Source organism: Malania oleifera, chromosome 13, assembly GCF_029873635.1.
Source record: "Malania oleifera isolate guangnan ecotype guangnan chromosome 13, ASM2987363v1, whole genome shotgun sequence".
Lineage (NCBI taxonomy): Eukaryota > Viridiplantae > Streptophyta > Magnoliopsida > Santalales > Ximeniaceae > Malania > Malania oleifera.
The window spans coordinates 962,358-986,042 of NC_080429.1; the positions used below are offsets into that span (position 1 = coordinate 962,358).

Genomic DNA, 23,685 nt, shown 5'->3' on the forward strand with positions numbered 1-23,685 from the left:
ATGATCTACAGCTCCCTTTTGGCTGTCATGAGCATAATTCACAGCACCATTTTGGTTATCATAAACGTGATCCACAACTCCCTTTTGGCTATCGTAAACATGATTTATAACTCCCTTTTGGCTATCATGAACATGGTTGCATTAAAAAAATACATGCAACATATTTCATATAACATTTCATTTCAGTGCATTTCCCGCATAACATGCATCTCATACATATAACATAGTCTCATACAAGATTCAATTTACTCATGTCACACTATTTAGCAGCAAAATTCATATATATATATATATATATATATATATATATGTATTCCCCGTAAAATAAGCCAATTTGCATTTAACATTTATATACTCAAAATATACCTTTCTTATCTTACATAATTATCCTGAAAATATCTTTCACTTTCATCAGTTCATTTTCGCATATACGTATCTAATAAACAGTCCTAAGCTCGGAAAACATAATTTAAATGGTTGGCATTTTAAACCTATACCGAAACATATATATGCATATATAACACAATTCATTTTCCATTAAATTCATAAAAATTCTAGTTTAATATATATTTGTCCCCTTACCTAGTTTCTTGAATTACGCCAATAAGGACCCTGAAAAAATACCCGCAGCTCTCACCTGGACCTGAAATCAAAAACCCTAGTTCCATTAAATCAACCCCAAATAAAATACCATTTTAATATTTTTTAGGCCCATAAATTTTAAATAAATAATTATACCCTCAAATATAACTAATTCACTTATTTTTCCAAATCCCACTCTTGCTTTGGAGTGGTGCTTAGAATACCCAAATTGAAAATTTACTCTAATCAAATTGTCGACGATCGCGACTTGGACCCCGTAGTGGTGCACCTAAAACAACGTCTCCAACAACCTCGGCGTCTCCCGACGTCAATGCATAAACCCTCGCTGGGGCTGCATTCCTCTGTTGGCCACCACCCCTGGGTGCCTGATTATGTCTCTGGATCCATCTAGGGGCTAGTGCTCTGTTCAGTGACCAATGACACTCCCGTGCTACATCTCCAAGTCTACCACAACTATAACAAACAATGCTCCCCAACCGGCAAGATTTTGTATGTCTCTTATTGCAAATAAGGCAAATGGGGTATGCCTACTCGCCCTGGTACCAATGACCTCATCTCTCCTATCTCTAAACTCTGCCATGTCTGTCTCCTCTCCAAGGGCCTCGACTGGACCCTCTTTGGAAATCTGAAGGCGTAGGCCTCTTTCTCTAACTCGGGGTTCCCGCATCCCTCAGGCTACTCTCCTCTGCTACTGTAGCCCTGTCCACAAACTCAGAAAACTCCTACACTTTTAAAACTGCCACCTACCTGTAAATATCCTACCTCAAACCCCTCTTGAACATCCTCGCCTTTTTCACCTCATCTGGGACGATGTAGGGGGCAAAATACGACAACTCAACAAACTTCGCCACGTACTACTAGACCGTGAGATTACCTTGGGTCAATTTCAAAAATTCTGCTACCTTAGCTTCTCTGATGGTGGCGAGAAAGTAACGATTAAAGAAAATTTCTTTAAATCTACACCAGGTCACAACTAATGGTACCCATTGTTGGCCTAATTAGGCTTACACACTCTTGGTTTTGATGATAACAAAGTAAAATTTATTTAATATATTTTCAAGTGATATGATTACAAGTAAAGTTGAATTGCTCAAAATACATATACCCTGACATGAAAGCCTACAAGGATCAAGGATCAAGGAACAAAGAGAGGTTCATGAGAATATCAAAGATCTATAAATGAAAGCTCCAAAAGAAGTCTAAGAGATTGAAGAGCAGCAATTGAAAGGACTCAAAGCCAAGAAAATGTCAAAAAAGCTTAGGTCAAATCTTTGTAAGTACTTCTAAGTTTATTCAAATATGAAGTTTTCATTTTGAAGCTCTTTAGGCAAAGAGACTTAAAGACCTTAATATAAAACTTGGAACAAATATTTTAAAGTCAAACAAGTTCATATTCCAAGATTAATTGAGCAAAGAAGAGAGAATTTAAAAATATGTTTGAAATGCAAAAATGTCAGTTGACAGACGACTGTCCGTTTATGGACAGACGACTGGCCAATTTAGTAAAGCTTAACTGAAGATAGAAGCCTGATAGGCGACTGTCAAGGTTCTGACGGACGACTGCCAGTGCCAAGTGAGAAGTCTGTGAGTGTTCTGCCAGATGACTATCCACCCTCTGTGTATATTGAAAAATTTGAATTGTTTATGGACAAACGACTTTCACCATATGGACAGACGACTACCACCCTACTGAATTGTATTATAACTACATTATTCTGGTGACAGACGACAACCAATCAAGGGAAAGACGACTATCACCTCTCTGCCTATGTTTTTATAGTTATAACATATGGACAGATGACTACCAGGACTTCACAGTCATCCGGCTCGCAGCATTTTTCAAACTTCCAACGGATATAATTTTTGAAATTCAAATTATTGGAAGCTTAAATAATTTTAATATTTGGAAACAACTCTAAGTATTCTTGGGGAACAAGCAAGGAGGTTTTCTACCTATATAAATACCCTCAAGGATCATTGTTTTAAACACCAAGAAATCAATTTAGCTCTCATTCTCTCTCAAAGCCTACTAAAATTCTGAAAGTGTGCTATTACTCTCATCTTTCACGAATTCTCTAAAAGCTTTGCTAAGTTTCTCACTGAGTTTGTGCATCAAGTTATTAATTCTTTCATCCATTGAAAGATACCTACGGTGATAAGTTTCTAAAGAGCTTCATTCTGAAATTCGTGTTCTGAATTTACTGAAGTACATAGTGTTTCAATTTGTACTAATCAGCTCTTTGAGGAGCAAGTTCTTATACGTCTTGTTTTATATCTTTGTAACAGGTTAATTGACGGTTCGAGTGCTGAATCGTTGGACCAAACAAGGGGATATTGTTTGGAGAAGGCGGGCTCTAGCCTTACCCAAGGAGTGTTTGTAACTGGTCTTGTTCCTCCTGGTAAAGGAACGGTAATAGTGAATCCTTTGGTGGTTTTGCCAAAGGCGAGAACATAGGCTGTGTTGAAACCGAACCTCGTAAAAATCTCTGTATTCTTCTTTCTCTACTCTACTCTTTATTTTTCATTTTACAAAAGATATAATTTGTGTGGTTGCTTTAAAATTCAATTCTGAATGTTTGGTTGTTAAATAGATCGGAAGGTAATTCATTTTGGATTGATCAGCATTGATTTCGGAAATCGAAAGGGACTACGTTGGTTGATCATCTTTGACTTATTAATCTGAAAGTTTATTTAAAAACTGAACATTAGGAAGAAGAATAATTGTGATATAGGGCTTATAACAAGTTCAGCAAATTTTCACATATATACAGGGTTATTGTTACAACAATTGAGTGATTGATCTTGTTGTGTTGATTGTGATTGTATTTATGTTTTGATTGTTGTCACAACTCAAAAGAACTAAGACTAAAGGGAATAAAATTTTTAAAACCCAATTCATCCCCCCTCTTGGGAAGCTATTCCAATTTCACCTGTCTCTGCTCCTCCAATAATCTAGTAGTCGTCCACCATCTCTCGGCCTCACCTGTCAATATATAGGTAGCATAGAGAACTCTCTTTTCATCCGTATAGTGGAGTACCGTCAGAATTTTCTTGATCTTCTGCATCCAATTTTCAGCCATTACAGGATCAGCTCTTCCTGAGAACACCGGAGGATTCATTTTAGTAAACTTCTCAATGGTATAGCCCTGGTCTATCGATGGGCCTCCCTGCTCCCTAGAAATTCGTGCAATCTCAGCCATAACCTGCTGAGCCACACTACGAAAGACTGCATCTGAATTCCCACCACTTGCACCAAAAGTTCTTGCCCCATCATCCCCACTAGCATGAGTGCTACTCCCTCTAGGGTCCATCCTAAAAAGGAAAATAAACATAATCTGGGGACCCTGTCTGTATAACATAACTAACATATTTGTCTAATAATAATCTCATATCACCAATTAATTATTTGTTCTTACTCTCAATTTAAGATTCAGTCCAGCAATTGAGAAACACAACCCGACAATAGTTTACTATGACTTTCCTGAAATCGTTACCCTAGGAAAAAAAACAAAAACTACTATGAAAATTCTGCTTCCCGATCATGGAACAAAAACCTAAATACTCATCTCAATTTCCCCAACATTCTCTCACTAAATCCCTGATCCATTCTTATACTCTGGTATTGTTTCTACAACACACGATAGTTTACAGAACCTGGCAACCTAGGCTCTAATACCTAATTGTAACAACCCAAAATTTTTATCCAATTTTTTTGTCAGTCGTACTATAAAACATAATCTATGATACCCTGTAAATAAACATCTATCATCATCATCACGACCCAGAGTAGGCGCTGTGGTAACCTGTGCAATCCCTGTGTTCTACCTATGCAGCGGAAAACATAACATCCAATACATAACCCAAAATATACAATACTAGAGTTCTACGAACCCACCTGTATATATATGTATACACATTTACATAACATTTCCCAAAAATGCCAAAATATTGTGGGCTCTATTATCTGCCCATGACTCACCCCAAAAACTATACCGACTCAGCCACCTTCTCTATCTCTAAGTCGGCCCTGCATGCCTCTCTAGGTTACCTGAAATGTTTATAATCCTTGATCTCCATCTGCCCACATCATTTTGTTGGAGAGAAAAAAAAAATTTCTTTGAGTTCAATTTGCTTACATCTTTTGCTAGAGAGGAATTCTACCATATTGGTAAATTGAAAATATCAAAGCTTGGTTCCGGGTTGCAATTCAATTATTTTTAAGAACCATCAGTGACCTCTAAAACTTTAGAGCTTCATATATTCTATTTTTCTTTGGTTTTTAGAAGCATAATTTAGATCTCAATTTGTACCACCTGCTCTAAATTTTGAGAGTATTTTTTTTGTACGCAGATTTATTTTCCATCTTCTTGTACTTTGAATGGTTCAAATGATTGATTGGATCGTTAGACCAAGCACAAGCTGGTGCTTGGAGAGGTTTTTCTCTTCCTAAAAAAGAGGGAGAATTGTGTAAGGTTTTTTTGTTCCACCCGGAAGGAACAAGATTTAGTTAACTCCTTAGGTGGTTGACCTAAGGCAAGGACGTAGGCTGGGGTAAGCCGAACCTCGTAAAAAGTGGTGGTGTTATTCTCTTCTCCTTACTCTCCTTTTAATTTCAGCAACAATATAACTTGCGTGAATGTTTTAATACTTGAAATCATAAAGTAATACTTATTAGAATTTAAGTAAACCAAAAAAGGCCTAATTTGTTCTTGGGCTTGCGGAAACCGAAAGGGAGTACGTTGGTTAATCGATCTGTTGCGGAAACCGAAAGGAAGTTCGTTGATTGGTTAACACCCAAAACTTGTTAGCTGAAGGTTTAATTAAGTTCTGATATTGAAAAGGTGTTTGGTTGTCATTGCAATATTCAAATTCATAAATCAAAAACAAGAATTGAACATTCATTTGCAGGAACTTTAAATATTTCGAATTGATTTCTTGTTTTGTGGTTGTTGTGTGTGAATGGTAAATTAATTGATTGTCTTTATTGATTGTGAGTTGATTAAAAGGAAATAGGAGTTAGTGTGTATTGCCTAATTAATGAAAATATGAGAAAATTTTAAGAGATTGTAAAAAGAGACAAGAGCTCATAAAGAGGATCAAAGAAATTTTTAATAAACCCAATTCACCCCCCCTCTTGGAACTACACCTTAGGTTTCAACAACGCTGTAAATAAAATTGTATAAGCTATATATCATAATTCTGTAAAAACTATATAACCATGTTTCTGTAAATCTGTATAACGTATTTCTGTAGAAACTATATAAACATGATTCTGAAACTCTGTATGAATTTTCTATAATAATTCAGTATTTTTCATGCCACACAACTAAATAAACACTTTATACACATACTCTGTAAAAATTGTATAATTTTCAAGCTCTGATATATTCAATAATCATACTCTAAATGCTTATGATCAAATACTATACTTTATTGGTAAAGTTTCTAATAAAGCTGACATAACATGTTTTCCCCTTACCTGACTATCTGAGCACTAATTATTATTTTACAATCTCACACATGCGGCGTTCATAATTTCGACACCCTGAAATAACACACATATGAATATATTCTTGTCAATCAACTGAATATCTAGAACAACTATCGTATTCACGTTTTCCCCAAATATGTATATTCACAATTTCCTAAACTGTAAATTATTCATTATTCTACCTAGGTTCCTAAGAAAATACCCGCTAAAATCCTTAGCTTATCTGCGATATTCTCACCAAACCTTGCATTTCACAAATTCCCAATTTCACAGTTCAACTCCAAAACTTTATTTATATTCACATTTCTAGGCCTATACATCTCATAATTCAGATAAACAACCCATAAATACTCAAATAACATCCTTACCTCAGTTCTGGGATGGTGCCCCAGAATCTCCAAATTGAAATTTCGCTCCGCCTATGATGTAGAGAATCTTCCCAAGAACCCTGTGGTGGTTCCTGATCGTCAAATGAGGCTTAACGGAACCAGAATCAGAGGTGGAAGCTTGGAGGGTCGTATGGTTTGGGAGAAGAGAGAGAGAGAGAGAGTTTAATTTTTATATTTACAAATGATCATCGGCTTCCCTTTATACTTTTAGCTCTACAGCCAAAAACCGTCGACGGTTTTCTTGGACTCTCAGAAAATCATCGCCGGTTTTCTTTTTAACTGGCCCGATTTTACCGTTTTACTTTTACCGTCCCAGGGTTAAAACCCAAATCCATCACCGGTTTCCTGCCTCCTTCAAAAACCGTCGCCGGTTTTCTCCCCACTTTGCCAAAAATTTATTTTTCTCATTTTCTTTTTATTATTTTATTTTCCGGGTCTCTACATATATAACTTAATATATATCTTTATTTCAATTTTTTCCCACACTATTCCTTTTATTTATTTATTTATTTATTTATTTTAATAATAATTAATTAATTAATTAATTATTAATCTTAATTTTTTTCTAGGTTACTACATTCTTCTGTTTTTAAAAGAATTTTGTTCTCAAAATTCATGAACCGATAATTCTATCGATATTCTATATTAATGAATCAATCACACACCATGCATTTCGGTATACTCCACAATTCTAAGTAAACATATGAATCTAAAATCAAATCAACCATTAACATAAAATCATACCTGCTCCTGCACCATAAGTAGTATCCTTATCAGCCAGAACCATGGTATATGCACGCGCCGGACCACCATGAGGTAATGGCTCATTCCTCCAGTGTTGATCAGGAGCGGGTGCATTGTTCGGCGGTCCCCGTCAATCTTGGGCCACGTGATCGTACCTACCGCACCGGTAGCACCTAATGTTCCTGGCTTGGCATTCTCCCCAATGCCTCAAATTACAACGAGCACAGTAGGGAGACGACAAATTGCCCTGACATCCTCGATCACCTCTATCAAATCTCTATCCCCCACGAGTCTGTCTGACTTTATCTGAAAAACTAGGAGGCATAGGCCTCTTCCTCCACTCTTCCATCTCCGCACTCCTCTGCAGGCTCAATTCTGCCATGGTGGCTCTATCCACCAGCTCTGAACCTTCAGGACTGCCACTTGCTCGTGAATTCTCAGCTTCAACCCCCTCCCAAGCCACCTCGCCTTATGGCATTCATCTGGAACCATAAAAGGTGCAAAACGTGAGAGCTCCATGAACTTCGCTGCGTGCTGCTGCATAGTAAGTTGCCCCTAAGTTAGGTGGAAGAATTCCACTACCTTCATAGCCCTGGTGGTGGTAGGGAAGTACTGATCATAGAAAAGCTCCTTAAATCGATTTCAAGTCATATCCGTGCGTACTGCCTACTGTTCCTCACTGCTTGCCATCAGCGCTCGGCCTCCCTTGTTAGATTAAAGGTAGTGAAGAGAACCTTCTGTGCCTCAGTATAAGACAACACTGCCAATATTTTCTCCATTTCTTGCACCAAGCTCTCCACTACAAGTGGGTCAGCACCACCCGCAAATATAGAAGGTTTCAGGGGAGTAAATTGGTCAATCGAACAACCCCGTTTCAAAGGTGGGTAGTTTTGTCCTTCATAGTCTCACCTAATCTCTTCCCGAACCTGCTGAGCTAAACCTCGCAATTGAGTGGAGGTATCGATCTCTCCCACACTGGTAGCTCCTACATCATTCTCCCCCCCAACATCAACGTTCTTTCCCCTGGAATCCATCCTGTAAACAGGACAGAAGCGAATTTAGAACCTTCATATCACATCAGGTACAGTTATAGAACAACGAATCAGTTTAACATTTAAATCTTCAATTAAAACATCAAACAACTAGTTTAACCCCAAGTCAACCTAACCCTTAAGTCCTAATTCCGAGTTCCAAATTCTATGCTTAGAAACATTACCGTCAATGGATTTACCGTGATTTTTTGAAATTGGCCAGATTTAGAACAAAACTCAAAACCATCTATCAACATCCTAATCTACCCGTTCCTATCCTTATCCTTATTCGAACCTATACTCTGGTATTAATCATTCCTAAAGTCTGCAGAACCTATAACAGAATGCTCTGATACCACCCTGTGATGCCCCAAACCCGCCAGGTGGGACTTAAGTGCCACGCTATTTAATCCTCCATCTTTAATACCATAATTAACATACACGCAGCGGAATATAAATAAATAACCTCAAATAAATAATAGAGTTCTATTTAACATCCCAAAAATGAACACTACAACATCCAGACATCCATATCTACAGCCAGCATTTAAAACATAACCCCGTACAAATATATATGTATGTTTACCAATATCTCACAATACCCCAAAAAGAAAACTACCAAAAACAGTCCCAGCCCAGGCCTTCAAGCCCGATCTCTAGAAGAACCTGAAAAGTTGATAATCCACTAAGGTGATACATTTCTCAGTAAGGGTGGAATAAATTATAACAATTCAAACATAACAATTCATTCATCATGCCATAATTATTACAAACATCCCTATATGCAAGACCAAATACCACAATAATTCATATTCAATTTATTAGGAAAAATTGTTCTCATGCCACACGGTTTTAATATCATATGCAATTATCCCAAATATAAACTTTAAACAAAATCATCATTTTCCGGTACTCAGACTGTTATGAAAATCATATAAATAAATACTAGATTTCATATGCTTGTAAATAACCGGTTCACCTCAATAAAATACTGATATAATTTTATTCCCCCTTACCTGACCCTCGAAAATAAACCCACAGGCACCCTACACCGCTCTTGCGTCGTCCGTGCAAAAGCCCTTAAATCCACAAATTTCAAACTAATCATCTCAATCCCAAAACACTTCCTAATAATATTCCTTAACCTATTTCCCTCAAAAAATAATTAAAACCCAAAAATACAACCTTACCCTAATTTTGGAGCTATGCACCGGAAACTTAAACCAAAATTCCGCTTCGATAGAAATGTCGGTGGTGGAGAATATTTATCGAAAAATTGAGAAGAGAGAGTGAAGTGGACGGAGGAGTGAGAGACGGAATGACATGAGAGAGAGTGAGAGAGAGACGCAGAGTCTAAGGCTCTGTAATTTTAATTTTGAATGGATCAGTGAACCTTCTGAAAGAAGTTTTAACCATTTTTTTTTACTTTATCCATTATTATATAATAACTTTACGCATATATATATATATATGTACATATATAACTTAATATATATCTAATTTTTTTCCATTCTATTCTTTTTATTTATTTATTTATTTGTTTATTTTATTTAATAATATTTAATTAATTAATTGATAATTAATCTTAATTTTTTTCCCCCTTACTACATTAGATCTCTTCGCAGTAGCAAACCCTACAAGTGATACTGAAATGGCGACAATTCAGGGGTTAAGCACGAGGTTCGAACCATAGTCCAACCTAGAAAACTGTCTCGGCAAATTTGAAGAAGGCAGCCCTTCCAAGTCAAATGGCCAATAACGAAGCCGGAGGCCGAACAGAAACCAACAGCAGCAGAGAAAGCTCTAGCGAAGGCGGAGGTGACAGCGATCTGCTGGCCTGCGATTGGCGAAGAGTCGAGATCGCCAAAGCGTCTGAAGATCAGACGTGTGGTTCACGATTTCAGTGTCGTTGAGGCAAATCGGGACAAAGATGGAGAGTTTCGCCCGTGGAGAGGAAGATGAAGGAGGGATTCCAGAGTTCAGATCTCTTAGGCGACTCCAGGTTCGAGAAGTTTGCTCTAGAGGCGTCGCATCTCGCTCCGGTAAAAGGGGATGCAGACGGTCGTCGGTGAGCAACTGTAGGGGTAGGGTTTATGTTTGGCTCTGATACAATGTTTAAAAAAGAAGAAAATATGCGCGATAATTACGTGGTTCGGCTGACTCCAATCTACATCACAGGAAGGGTTCTCCCCTCTTTTTTTTACCTAAAAAATATTATAAGTATAAATAGAGATATATTACTCTCTATTTTTGGTAATTTACATAACTAAATATCATAATTCATAAAAAAATTTACTTATAAAGATTTTTATTATTATTTTTGTGATCGTTGTGTTCAAGATCCTATGCTATCAGTTTTAATATTTGGACTATCACAAATATTATTTAGCAGATTGCTTTTACACATTTACTTGAATACCACTTTTATTTTACAAATTTTTAGATCTTATCTGAAAGTTGAAAAATATTATTAAAGGAAATAAAAATATGAAAGGAATTTATTTTTTATTTTTAATTTTTAGTCTATAATTATATTACAATAAAATTTTATTTTTAATGGTGTTTGTTGTAGATAAAAATATAATGAAAAATGAATCTTTATTTTTATTATTTTTTAAATAAAATTTTTAATCTAAATGGAGTCTTAGCAAAAATAAAAAATAAAAAAAAAATTGACAGGTATTTTGTTTGTCCTTTAAGGTCTTGTTTGGAATCGGAAAAATAGGGGGATGAAGGAAAATATGATTGAATGTGTGATTTTTTCATGTTTAGTTATCAAAAAAATATGAAAAAGAAATAAATATATACAACATATTAATGAACAAAATTTTGATTTTAATATATACAACATCTTAATGAACAAAATTTTAATTTTAAATATGAGTTTTAATTTTAATTATTATATATCACATTATTGTTTTTAATATTATTTGACATAGAGAAAAAGAAAATTCTCTATTCAAATAAAATTATTGATCCAATTAAATTACCTTTTTTCTTTACTCAATCAAAATTGTTAATCCAAAAAAGAATCGTCAAGGGTGACTTCGATAGAAAACTCAAGACTCTCCTAGTTAAATGGTTAGAGTTCAAGTCTTGGGGACTACGACTTTTCATTGAGATAATACTTTGGTAATATGTGGATAAGGGTAGAGGAGTGGAGTGGACCTATTATTCCGGTAGAATAGTTGAGTATCCAAAGGGTCATGGTGGATACCATCGTTTCATAAAAAAAATTATTTATTAAAAAAAAGTTAATTAACAACACTCCGACCACTGAGGTCTCTCTAATGAAAACTACATTTTGTTAAATAATTATTTAATGCTGCAAGCAAAATCATTTCAAATAATAAGTCATCTCTTGCTTTCATGGTTTCATATGTTTATTTATTTTTTTTATTGTTTTTAAAAAATCTTTTATTACCTTTTTGCACTATATAATATTTTAGTTAATATTGCATAAAAAAGAATACCATGTTTTTTGTCCTTTTTAAATCTTCTAGACTACCCCTTACTACACGTCTTTTGAAAATTCCACAATGCGGACATAGAAAAACATGGAAAGCAATCAAAAAAAGAAAAAGAAGAAAAGAAGATATAATGGATGACATCAATGTAATGTTTGATTTAAAGGTTGCTTTCTTATTTTATATTTTATTATTATTATTATGCAATTAAAAACTAAATCATGAAAACAAACTTGTTTATATTACTAATTTTATATTTTTATCATTAGTTTTTTAACTATTTTTGTAAAAAAATTGCAAACCAAATTCATGATTTTTAGTTGAGGTAGTCTGTTATCGTGATGTTTTAAAGCCAATAAATAGACTTTAAAAATTAAATCATTTATTTTATGTATGATTTTTAATTTAAAATAAGATGATATGATCATCCGAGTTTAAAAAATAATTAAAAATAAATATCCATACAAATTCAAAAAATTGAAAAAAAAAAAAATGAGTCATTAAATTTTGTCTTTTACATTTTTGAATTCTCATGTACACCAAGATTGTTTCCGTAAAGTAACTCTTGAAATATAATAATGAAGTCCAATAATTTTATTTTTATTATAATATTTTTAATTTGAATTATTTTGTACTTTTAAGAAAATTGGGCATTTGTTTAATTTTAATTTGTTTTAGTTTTAAAAAATATTAATTAAATAAGTTGTTAATTTTTTTATTTTTAAATTTTATTTATAATTTTAGTAGTCAAAAATGGTACTATCAAGTTCAAGTCCTATGTTATATATGGGCACGTGCATGACACCTCTACTATACATGTATAAGATTTTGATAAATAATGTTATATGTGTCGCAACATTTCAGAGAAAGGTCCGAAATGACGAGAAATAATAATATTAAAAGTTTGATCAAGTTGCCAATAACCTGTTATTTTTCTATATGCGATTAGTTCACCTAATTACTACTCATTAATTTGTCTCTAAATTAATTTTAAGGCCAAAGAACTAGTAGTCTTAGTTTGCATTTACCAAAGTTGGGATAACAAATTCAGTTATGTGAGGAGAAAATACTAACGCTCCCTAAATACTCGTTCCACAAACAGTATCTAATTAACCATTAATTATTTCTAAACTAAATCTAATGATTTTTAATTTAACTCATTTTTAAAAAATAAATAAATATTTAAAATTTTTAAAAAAATGTGAAATGAGGTACCTTTTAGGAATATCTAATAAGACTAAGGAGGGAATCTTTTTAGATAAACCTCTCGCATAACTAATATAGGTGAGATTTAAAATACCTCTTTACCTTTTATTTAATCATTGAGACGTACACACACAAAAATAAAATATATGTAGATAATGATTAAATAAATTCATCAAATTTATATTAAAAAAAGACTTTAAAACATTCCCCAATTTTTCTAAAATTTTATATAATTTTTTGAAACATTTTCAACATTTTTCTGCAGTTTTTTTGGGATTTTAAAAGACTTTTTCCTTCATTTTTGATATTTTTATTTTCCATTTTTTTTATTATCCGAGTAAAAATAACTCAAATAATTTTTATTTTTTTTATTTTTAAATATATATTTTTTATTTTTTTACTATTTTTACCAATTTTTTAAAATTAAAAATTAATTTAGAATTAAATAAGAAAAATTAGCGGTTTAGGACTGATCAAACCGGTTCAACCAGTGTGAACCGAGTCAACGGATTAGCTCAGGTTGACCTGGTTGGGGAAAGTATGCCATGTGTCAGCTAGTGATGATGACACGTGGCACGACATTTTTAATATATTTTTTTATATTTTATTATTTAAAAAAAAAATTCTACACTAGAGTGACATCAGCATGACGTCACTTGCCATGTGACTGATTCCGATTGTCTCTAAGAACTTAACAGGATCATTGACGTGACAATGATCTGGCCATCCAGAATAAAACATGCATTGGACTGTCAAAATTGCTCCATGTTGCTCCCTGAATATGCGGTTCTGGTTGTGTCACTTGTCACTGTCCATATGGTGACATGTGTCTCACTAATATATATAAAAACCTTTTTTTTTTCTCTCTCGCAGCTCTCCTTCTTCTTCTTGTTCTCTCTCTCTCTCTCTCACACACACACACACATACACACACGCACACACTTAAATCTCTCTTTCTCATCCTTTCTTTTTCTTCGATCCTCCTCTCCCTCCCAGATCCCTTTCTCTTTATTTTTCTCTCAAATCTCTCTCTCCTTTTTAAATCTTCTAAAGTACCCCCTCCTACACGTCTTATGAAAATTCTACTGTCTAGACATAAAAAATGATAGGAAATAATAAAAAAGAAGAAGATGTTATGGATGACATCAATGTAATGTTTGGTTTGAAGATCGTTTTCTTATTTTTTATTTTTTATTATTTTTGTGTATTTAAAAATAAATCACGAAAACGAACTTGTTTATATTATTAATTTTCTAATGTTATCATTAGTTTTGAACTGCTTTTTGAAAAAATTGCAAACCAAATTTATGATTTTTAGTTGAGGCAGTTTGTTATTGTAATATTTTAAAACCCATAATTAGTTTTTAAAAATTAAATCATTTATTTTATGTATAATTTTTAATTTAAAATAAGGTGATATGATCATCCGAGTTTAAATAATAATTAAAATAAAATATCCACACAAATTCAAAAAAAATTTAAAAAAAAATAATACGAGTCATTAAATTTTTTCTTTTATATTTTTGAATTCTCATGTACAACAAGATTGTTTTCATAAAGTAAATCTTGAAATAGAATAATGAAGTCCAATGATTGTAATAATTTTATTTTTATTATAGTATTTTTACCTTAATTATTTTGTACTTTTATTCTTTTAATCATATTTTTTAATTATTATTTGATTCAAGAAAATTGGGCATTTGTTTAATTAATTTTTTAAATTAAAAATATTAATCAAATAGATTGTGAATTTTTTATTTTTTAATTTCTAATTTCTAATTTATAGGAATCAAAAATGGTACTATCACGTAGGACCCATGCATGGCACCTCTACTTTACATGTATAAGATTTTGATACATAATGTCTTATAAATCAAATAACATAAAAACTATTTATATGAAAATCAATCAAAATCACAAGTTATAGAAACTATGATTTTATTTCTTAATTTTTTCATATTATTTTTATAAATAATTATCACCTGGGCTTGACTTTTGCTTGACTTGTATTTAAAACAAATTTGGGACTTGGGCTCGACTTCTATTTAAAAAAAAATTGGGCTCAGACCCAATGTCGGGCTGAGGTCTTAAGTTAGAACAAATTTGGAGTTAGATGATATTTAATGGACCGAGGTTCCAATCGAACCTAGGTCTTGGGTATTTGAATCCACAGATCAATTGGGTTGGGTCAATCGAGCTTTTGGTGGATCAGGTCAACGGACCTGGTTTAATGGGTCGGATCCACCAATTGGATTCAGATCCTTGGATCATTTTTAGAACATTTTTCTAATTGGAATGAATATGAAAAGCAAAACACAAAAGTAAAACTAACCTTTGGTTTTCAACTCCTCCAATCTTCAATTCTCCTTTAGTGTTGTATGCAATCCTCCACCCCCCCCACCCCGGCCCCGGGCAGGCGGCCGGAGCTATGACTTTTAAAACCTCCCAGAAGCCTCTAACTTTATAGCTCAAATTTTCTACAATTTCTTTAAGAACACTCTTCAATCAAAATTTCTCTCATTTTTTTACCAAAATTGACAGAATAACCTCCTCTGTGTGAATGTTATTATGCTTATCTATGAGACTCAATTGTCACTCTCTGTCTGTGCTTTTTACTTTAGAAACCTCTATTTATAGGCTTTAAGATTCAATCACCTTAATGTTGATTGAATCAATAATTACCTAATTTCGTCAATCAACATTAATCCCCTATTTTGCATATTTTTCACAGGTTTGTTTTGTTGTTTTTTTCCTTGTAAGTTTAAATTGGAAGCTTAAAGATTGCTGGTCAACCTCCTGCTTTTTTTTTTTTTATTGTATTTTTTGCTTTTTTTTTTCTTATGTAAAATTTTAATCTATGCATTTCCCTTTTTCCTTTTTTAAAAATTTTTTTTCTATTTTATTATTTTTTTTGTATTTTTTCACGAAATAAATAAAATGCTTTTATTTTGCTTATATAAGGCTCAAACTATTTTGGGTGTCTACAATAATTAAAAAAAAAATCATTAAATTTATAAAAACAAGTCTTTAAAACATTCCCAAATTTTTCTAAAATTTTATAGAATTTTTTTTCTACAATTTTCTAGGATTTTTAAAGATTTTTTTTGCTTCATTTTTTATTTTTTTCTAGTTTATTTTTATTCGAGTAAAAATAACTTAAATAAATTTTATTTATTTTTTTTCTTTGAATATATATATATATATATATATATACTATTTCTCAATTTTTTATAAATAAAAATCAATTAAAAATAAATATTAGAATTAAATAAGAAAAATCAGTGGTTCAGGACTAGTCAGATCGATTCAACCGGTCTGAACCTGGTCAACGGATCAACTTAGGTTGACCCGATTGGGGAAGACATGCCACATGTCAGCCAGTAATGATGACACGTGACACTATTTTTTTAAATATATTTTTTATTTTATTATTATATTTTTTGATTTTTTTTTTTTGCAGCAAGGTGACGTTGGCATAATGCCACTTGTCATGTGGCAGGTCCTAGTTGTCTCTGAGAATTTAATAAGGTTCACTGACATGGCAACGATCTTTCAATCCAGAAAAAATACACATTGGATGATCAGGATTGCTCCACGTTGCTCGCTAAATATGCAGTCCTAATTATGTCACGTGTCACTGTCCATACAAGGGTACGTGTCTCATTAATATATATACAAACTTTTTTTCTCTCTCTTTTTCTTTTCTCTTTCTTTTTGCTTCTATTCTTTCTCTCTCTTTCTGTAGTGACTCGAAGAATAATATTTTAATAATAAGAGAGAGAGAAAATAGAACCAGAAACAGAAGGAGGCCGTAGACTTCGTCGACGACATTACATTTTGGAGATAATATTAAATAATCAAGATTTCAGAATTTTGCCAGGCTTCGTGGACGAACACAGGGTTTCGTCGACGAAGGCCTTAATGATCTCGTCGACGAATACAGGGCCTCGTCGACGAGAAAATATCAAGAGGCGGTTCAGGTTGCTCTGAATTTCGTCGACGAACACAGGGCCTTGTTGACAAAGTTTGTGAAGGGCTCGTCGACGAACCCAGGGTCTCATCGACGAACCTGACCCTATAAATAGTGGAAAACCGGTATTTTTGTCATTCTCTCGTCACTCTCTCTCTCTCTCCTACGACTCCCTCTCCCTTCTCTCTTCATTTCCGGCCCCACCGGTCGCCGGATCGACAATCTGAAGCTACCACGACGCTCCTGGCGGAGTTCTTTACGCATCTACCGGAGCGGATCGTCAGGAAATCAGAGTTGGAAATCATCCCCAAATTCGGGGTAAGAGCTTTTAGTCTCCTTTTGGCCTTGTGGTAGTTATAGGAAATGATACAGACAAAAAAATACCGATGTTTAGTTCTAGAAAATATTGGTTCAGGGTGTTTTGTAGGAGACCCTGCGGGTGTTAGGCTTGTATTCCCTAGGGGCTTTTCAGAGATAAGGTAAGGGAAATATGCTATGCTACGATATTTCTAAATATTACACAGTTTATTTATTTACGAAAATTATGTATTTTAGTATGGTGTGGCTTGTGAAACGTATATGTGGTACGCGGATAAGTTTTATAAATCTAGTTTCATGATTTTACGAATTTCAGTATTATGGCTATACGAATTTCAGTATCATGATTTTATGGATTTCAGTACCATGATTTTACGATATTTCAGTACCATGATTATACGAATTCCAGTATTACGAATATGCAATTCCATGTTGTGATTATTCAAACTTCAGTACGTTATGCAGCATTATGATTAATTCAGCACTTAGAATCATGGTAAATCAGTTAGTTATGTATAGAAATATATTATATGATATCAGACCTTGTTAGACTTGCAGCTACAGAGCACGGTACCGTTGCTACAGATACTATGTTACTTTATGAGTGCAACCACCTATTCAGATATACGTGGTACAGTCGACCACCTAGGCCCTAGAAGAGGTTAGGCTCCCCATCTAGATATGGGTTGAGGAGGGCAAGTCGATTGACGGAGTTCAGTGATTTATTCCTGGTTGGCCAGCCAAGGTAAATCCAGCCTACAGGCCGCATAATCTCGTCATGAGGGGCATGTCATGACACAGATAGCCACAGGGAACAGTTTCAGTTACTATTATTTACATATTGATTTATAGAAACAGAGATCCTACTATATACGCTAGAAGTATTTTGAATTATAACCATAATACTGATATGCTAAACAATAGGGGAAAAGGGGTGGTGTGTTTTATTATTTGTACTGTACTCAGTTATTCATTTTTATATGAAACAGATTTCATGATATGTAGTAGCTCATTTGCCACACACTAGTAATAACATATTTTCTCTCACTAAGCGTTGGCTCATCCCAATGTTGATATATTTTTCAGGTGATCCAGATAGGCAAGCAGACCAGACTCGCAAGTAAAGGGGCGTCTGTAGTACCCTGTCAGCAAAGTGAGTACAAAGTCGGATTTTTGTATTAACCTTAGCTAGTTAAGGGTATTTTTGGGGAAGAGATGTATTTATATTTTTGGAAAACAGTGATATGTATACAACTCTGGTATTATAATGCATGGATATGTTTATTATGATTTACACTTCTTGCTGCTTAGGTTAATGACGTAGATGGTATCCGAGTCTCTATATATATATGTAAAAAAAAAAATCATGTTAATTAAGCAGGTTGTTACACTTTCTCTTTTCTCTCCCTCTACTTCTCTCTCTCTCTCTCTCTCTCTCTCTCTCTCTCTCTCTCTCTCTCTCTCTCAAATCTTTCTTTCTTATCCTTTCTTTGTCTTCGATCCTCCTCTGTCTCTTATATCTCCTTCTCATTATTTTTCTCTCAAATCTCTGTCTCCTTTTTAAATCTTCTAGAGTACCCCATGCTACACATCTTATGAAAATTTCACTGTCCAGATATATAAATGGATGGGAAACAATAAAAGAGAAGAAGAAGATGTTATGGATGACATCAATGTAATGTTTGGTTTGAAGGACGTTTTCTAAGCAACTTTAATTTTTTCCTATAAAGTGAGCTGAATTATCAAATTGGCGATGAGTGCCTGGTGATTTTCCTCTATTAACTCCACACCTAATCTCTCTAAATCCATCATGATCTGATGTGGAGTTACTATTGCTGATACGGATGCGCACCCTAACTTACGGCTCAACGCATTAGCTACCATATTAGCCTTCCTGGGTGGTAACTGATGGTACAATTGTAATCTTTAATCAGTTCGAGCCATCTCCTTTGCCTCATATTTAGCTTATTCTACGTGAAGAAATTGTCACGCCTCGAACCCACTAAGTGGGGCCCAGGGTGTAATGTGATCCAATCACCTATGTCTAATATCATAACCTCAATTATGCAGCGGAAAAATAAATAAACATCCTCAATAATATACTAGAATTCTATATAAACATCCCAAAAATTTCCCAGCATCCAATATCCATATATACATCTCAAAAAAGTAAAAACATAAATCCAAAAATACATCTAAGATCTATACCCTCCCACAAAAATGCTATGCCAAAAAACCTAGCCCTGAGCTCGCTAAGCTCGATCATGTGGAGGTCCTGAAAAAGATGAAATGTATAACAGGCGAGACACATTTCAGTAAGATGGAATAGATTAATACCAGTGTGTGACTATCATAAGTTTAGTGTATACAAAATATCATTAGTTGTTAGTCAACCAAAGTTATAAAATCATTCTCAGGCCATACCCACACACACAATCAATTATTTATAAGCGAAAGTTCTCGAGGATAGGGGAGATTACACGGCTATACATGTAACTCCCCTTTGCTCTAATGCATTATGCAACCTGGTATGGCTACAACTGATACCTATTAGGGCACTCGCCTTTCTCAGCAAACCCTCGGATGGAGAGTTTACTTCACCCCAAATACGTATAATACTACTATACATACACGCGCACACATACACAATTATTTATAAATGAAAGTTCCCGAGGATAGGGGAGATTACACGCCCATACATGTAACTCTCCTTCGCTGTAATATGTTATGCAACCTAATATGACTACAACTGATACCTATCAGGGCACTCGCCTTTCTCAACAAGTCCTTGGGTGGAGAGTTTACTTCGTCCCAAATACATATAATACGACTATATTTAATACATTTAATATTTTGTTACTTTACTCTGAAACGCATCACTGTAGATTACGAATACGAAATCCCCTTCTCCCAAAGGGATTGTCAGTATCGGTGCAGTGATGAGTCACTACTTTAATTTCTGGAAGCTCTTTTCGAACTCATCTGTCCATTCATATTTTATATTCTTTTTGGTCAATCTAGTCAAAGGCCTTGACAATTTGGAAAATTCTTTTACAAAATGATGATAGTATCCTGCTAATCCCAAGAAACTCCTGATCTTGTGGACATTTTTCGGTCTCACCCAGTCCACTACTGCCTTTATCTTGCTCGAATCCACAGAAATACCACCCTTGGATACCATGTGCCCGAGGAATATGACATGTTCCAACTAGAATTCACATTTCTTAAATTTGGCATACAACTTCATTTCTCTCAATACCTTAAGAACTATTCTCACGTAATCCTCGTGCTCCTCGAGGCTCCTTGAATACACCAATATGTCATCAATAAATACCACAACAAACTGATCCAGATACTGGTGGAAAACTTTATTCATCAGATTCATGAATGCAGCAGGAGCATTCGTCAGTCCAAACGGCATAACTAGAAACTCATAATGGCCATACCGAGTTCGGAACGTTGTTTTCGGAAGGATCGAAGATCAATTTTAGAGAAAACTCGTGTTTCTTGGAGTTGGTCAAACAAATCATCAATATGGGGAAAGGGATACTTATTCTTAATCATCACTTTATTTATCTCCCTGTAATTTATAAACATCCTCATCGACCCATTTTTATTTTTCACAAAGAGTACTGGTGCCCCTTAGGGTGACATACTGGGCCTGATAAATCTCATATCCAACAAATCTTGCAACTCTTCTTTTTGTTCTTTCAACTCCGTCAGAGCCATTCTATACGGAGCCTTAGAGATCGGCGTCATCCCTGAAGGTAGATTAATAGTAAATTCAACTTTACAATTAGGAGGCAACCTCAAAAAATCCTCCAGAAACACATTAGAAAAATCCCTTACTATCGGGATATCTTTCAACTTTAATTCCCCTTCTGGAACTTCCTTTACACAAGTCAGGTATCCCTAGCATCACTTTAGAAGCAATCTCCTCGCCTAAATAGCTGATAACATCTGCGGTGAGGAGCGCACATCTGTCCCAACGCATTAGTACTCCTGCTCCTATGGAGGTCTAAAGACCAACTCTTTCTTATAGCAGTCTATACTAGCATAGTTGGCAGCCAACCAGTCCATTCCCAAGATCACCTCAAACCCATACATGTCAAGAACTACTAAATTAGCAGGCAGTAGGCTCCCCTGAATATTGATTGGACAGTCCCTAAGTATTCTCCTACACACCACTACGACTCCTGTCAGTGTAGCCACTGACAAACAGACATCCATTGGCGAAGTTTCTATTTCCAATATTTTGACAAACTCCCAGGCTATAAACGAATGGGTCGCCCCTGAATCAAACAAAATAATAGCTTTATATGATAGAATGGAAATGGTACCTGTTACCACATTACCTGCCGCCTCTGCGTCTTTCGGTGTAAATGCATACACTCGCGCGCGAGGCGGTTTTCCTCTACTGATTGCCTCGGGGTGCTTAATTGTTCCATCGGTATAGTCTAGGAGCAGGCACATTGTTTAGATGCTCACGAAAGTCTTGTGCCACATCCCTGGGTCTATTGCATCGATTACAGACCACCGCTCTCACCCGACATTCCCCTAAATGTCTTTTGTAGCATCGAGGGCAAGTAGGGGACACTAGATTTCCCTGAGGAACTCGATGTCCCTCCACCAACCGATGGTCCACATCGTATCTCCTCCATTGCCCCTGGCTCGTACCTGCTTGAAATCCAAGAGGCGTGGGCCTCTTCCTCTGACTCTATCCTCCCATACCTCTCTGTCAACTGGTCTCTGTTACGGTGGCTTTATCCAGTAGCTCTGAAAAATCCCATATCATAAAAACTGCCACCTACTCATATATTTCCTGTCTCAGCGCTCTTTCGAACCTCTACACTTTCCTGAATTCATCAGCAATTATAAATGGGGCTAATCGAGACAGTTCCACGAACTTAGTGGCACACTGTGGCACTGTCACACGACCCTGAGTCAAATTCAAAACCTCCTCCATCTTAGCATCTCTGATGGAAACAGGAAATAACGACCACAATTCATTTTCTTATCTTAACTTTGGTGTAATGACCTGAAGAATAATGATATTTAATAACAAAGAGAAAGGAAATGAAAACGGTAAAAAAGGGGGGCAGCATAGGCTTGTCGATGAAGGTGTGCTTCGTTGATGAGAAGATACTGAGGGGATGTTTTGGGTGACTTTGAATTTCGTCGACGAAGGGAAGAGTTTGTCGACGAATTTCCTCTTTACCTCGTCGACGAGGTGACATGGCTCGTTGACAAAACCCATAGTATAAATAGCCCAAACTTCGGATTTTTTATGCAGAAAATCAGAAAAATCTTCACTCTCTCTCCTCTCTACAGTTTTTCTATCCTCTCTCTTCGATTTCGGCTCTAATGTTCGTCGGATAGACGATCTAAGGCCACCACGACGCTCTTGAGGAAGTTCTCTCCAAATATGTCGGAGCGGTTTGTTGGTGGGATTGAGTTGAAAATCATCCCTAATTTAAGGTAAGACTTTTTATGCAAAATTTGGTCTTCCTATAGTTATAAGAAATGTTATTCATGGAAAAATACTGAAGTTTAGTTTTGAAAGTTGTCATTTTCAGGGTGTTGAACAAGGAACCTTACGGGTGTAGGACGAGTGTATTTTAGGGGGGTTCTTCTCAAAAATTAGGTAAGGGAATAAACTAAAGCAGTTATTTTCCATGCAAATTATTATTATTTATCAGGAAATTAATTTCCAAGAAAGCATGTATTATATTTGTATATTATGGAGAAAATGCATATTTGAGAAAATACTGCTATTATGTTGAAATGTATATATATATGTATGAAATGCCAGAAATTATGATTTTAGAATATAATGTATGTTTTTATACAGCAATGTGTGACATAAATATTATTTTTCATTGGAAGAATTATGATATGCCAATTTTATGAATAAAGTATGTTTTTAGGAATTGTGAAATAATGTACTACATTATGGTTTTTGAAATACATGATAAATAAATTATTTATTCAGAATGATATGTATGAAATATTCAGCGCAAGGCCGTGATTGATAGTTGGCACAAGGTCGTGATATATGTATGATTTCGTCGCAAGGCCATATTTATGAGATGTTCGGCGCAAGGCTGTAGATATGAAAGAAACTAGCGCAAGGCCATATGTATGTATATTATTTTAGAAAATTCTATCAATCTAATTATGTTAGAAAAGTATATTATCATGTATTATATGTTATCAAAACCTGTATAATAGTTCAATTCAATTACAGGAGTACGGTACCGTAGCTATACAAATCAAATTACTATGTTTAGACTTGTGCTAGTAATTTTAGACTTGTGCTAACCGCCCCACAAGGGGGTGGGAGATGGATAGTTAATGTGGCTTTCAGTGTAGAGTTGTAGACGTCCACCTAGCAATTTGGACCAGGGTGTGACGGGCCCATCGTACTTACAGACATTTTTGACTCGATAGTGGTCGGCCAGCCATT

At 34.8% G+C, this 23,685-nt stretch overlaps 1 protein-coding gene across 1 annotated transcript; it reads right to left on the minus strand.

Moving 5' to 3' along the window:
* Positions 1-21,227: 21,227 nt before the first annotated feature.
* LOC131146673 (uncharacterized) lies at positions 21,228-22,185 on the minus strand. The gene is made up of 4 exons (XM_058096413.1): positions 22,070-22,185; positions 21,766-21,980; positions 21,575-21,676; positions 21,228-21,511 (listed from the first exon to the last, which is right to left on the minus strand). The coding sequence occupies exons 1-4, from the start codon at positions 22,183-22,185 to the stop codon at positions 21,228-21,230; spliced, it is 717 nt and encodes a 238-aa protein (XP_057952396.1).
* Positions 22,186-23,685: the final 1,500 nt, after the last annotated feature.

What these genes read in the sequence shown, in the direction of transcription:
- LOC131146673 (XM_058096413.1), bottom strand. Translation starts at nt 22,185, where the DNA reads ATGGAGGAGGTTTTGAATTTGACTCAGGGTCGTGTGACAGTGCCACAG. An exon ending in GCTGATGAATTCAGGAAAGT is followed by an intron (nt 21,981 to 22,069) that starts GTAGAGGTTCGA and finishes TACTGGATAAAG; the next exon opens with CCACCGTAACAGAGACCAGT. An exon ending in GACATTTAGGGGAATGTCGG is followed by an intron (nt 21,677 to 21,765) that starts GTGAGAGCGGTG and finishes GCCTGCTCCTAG; the next exon opens with ACTATACCGATGGAACAATT.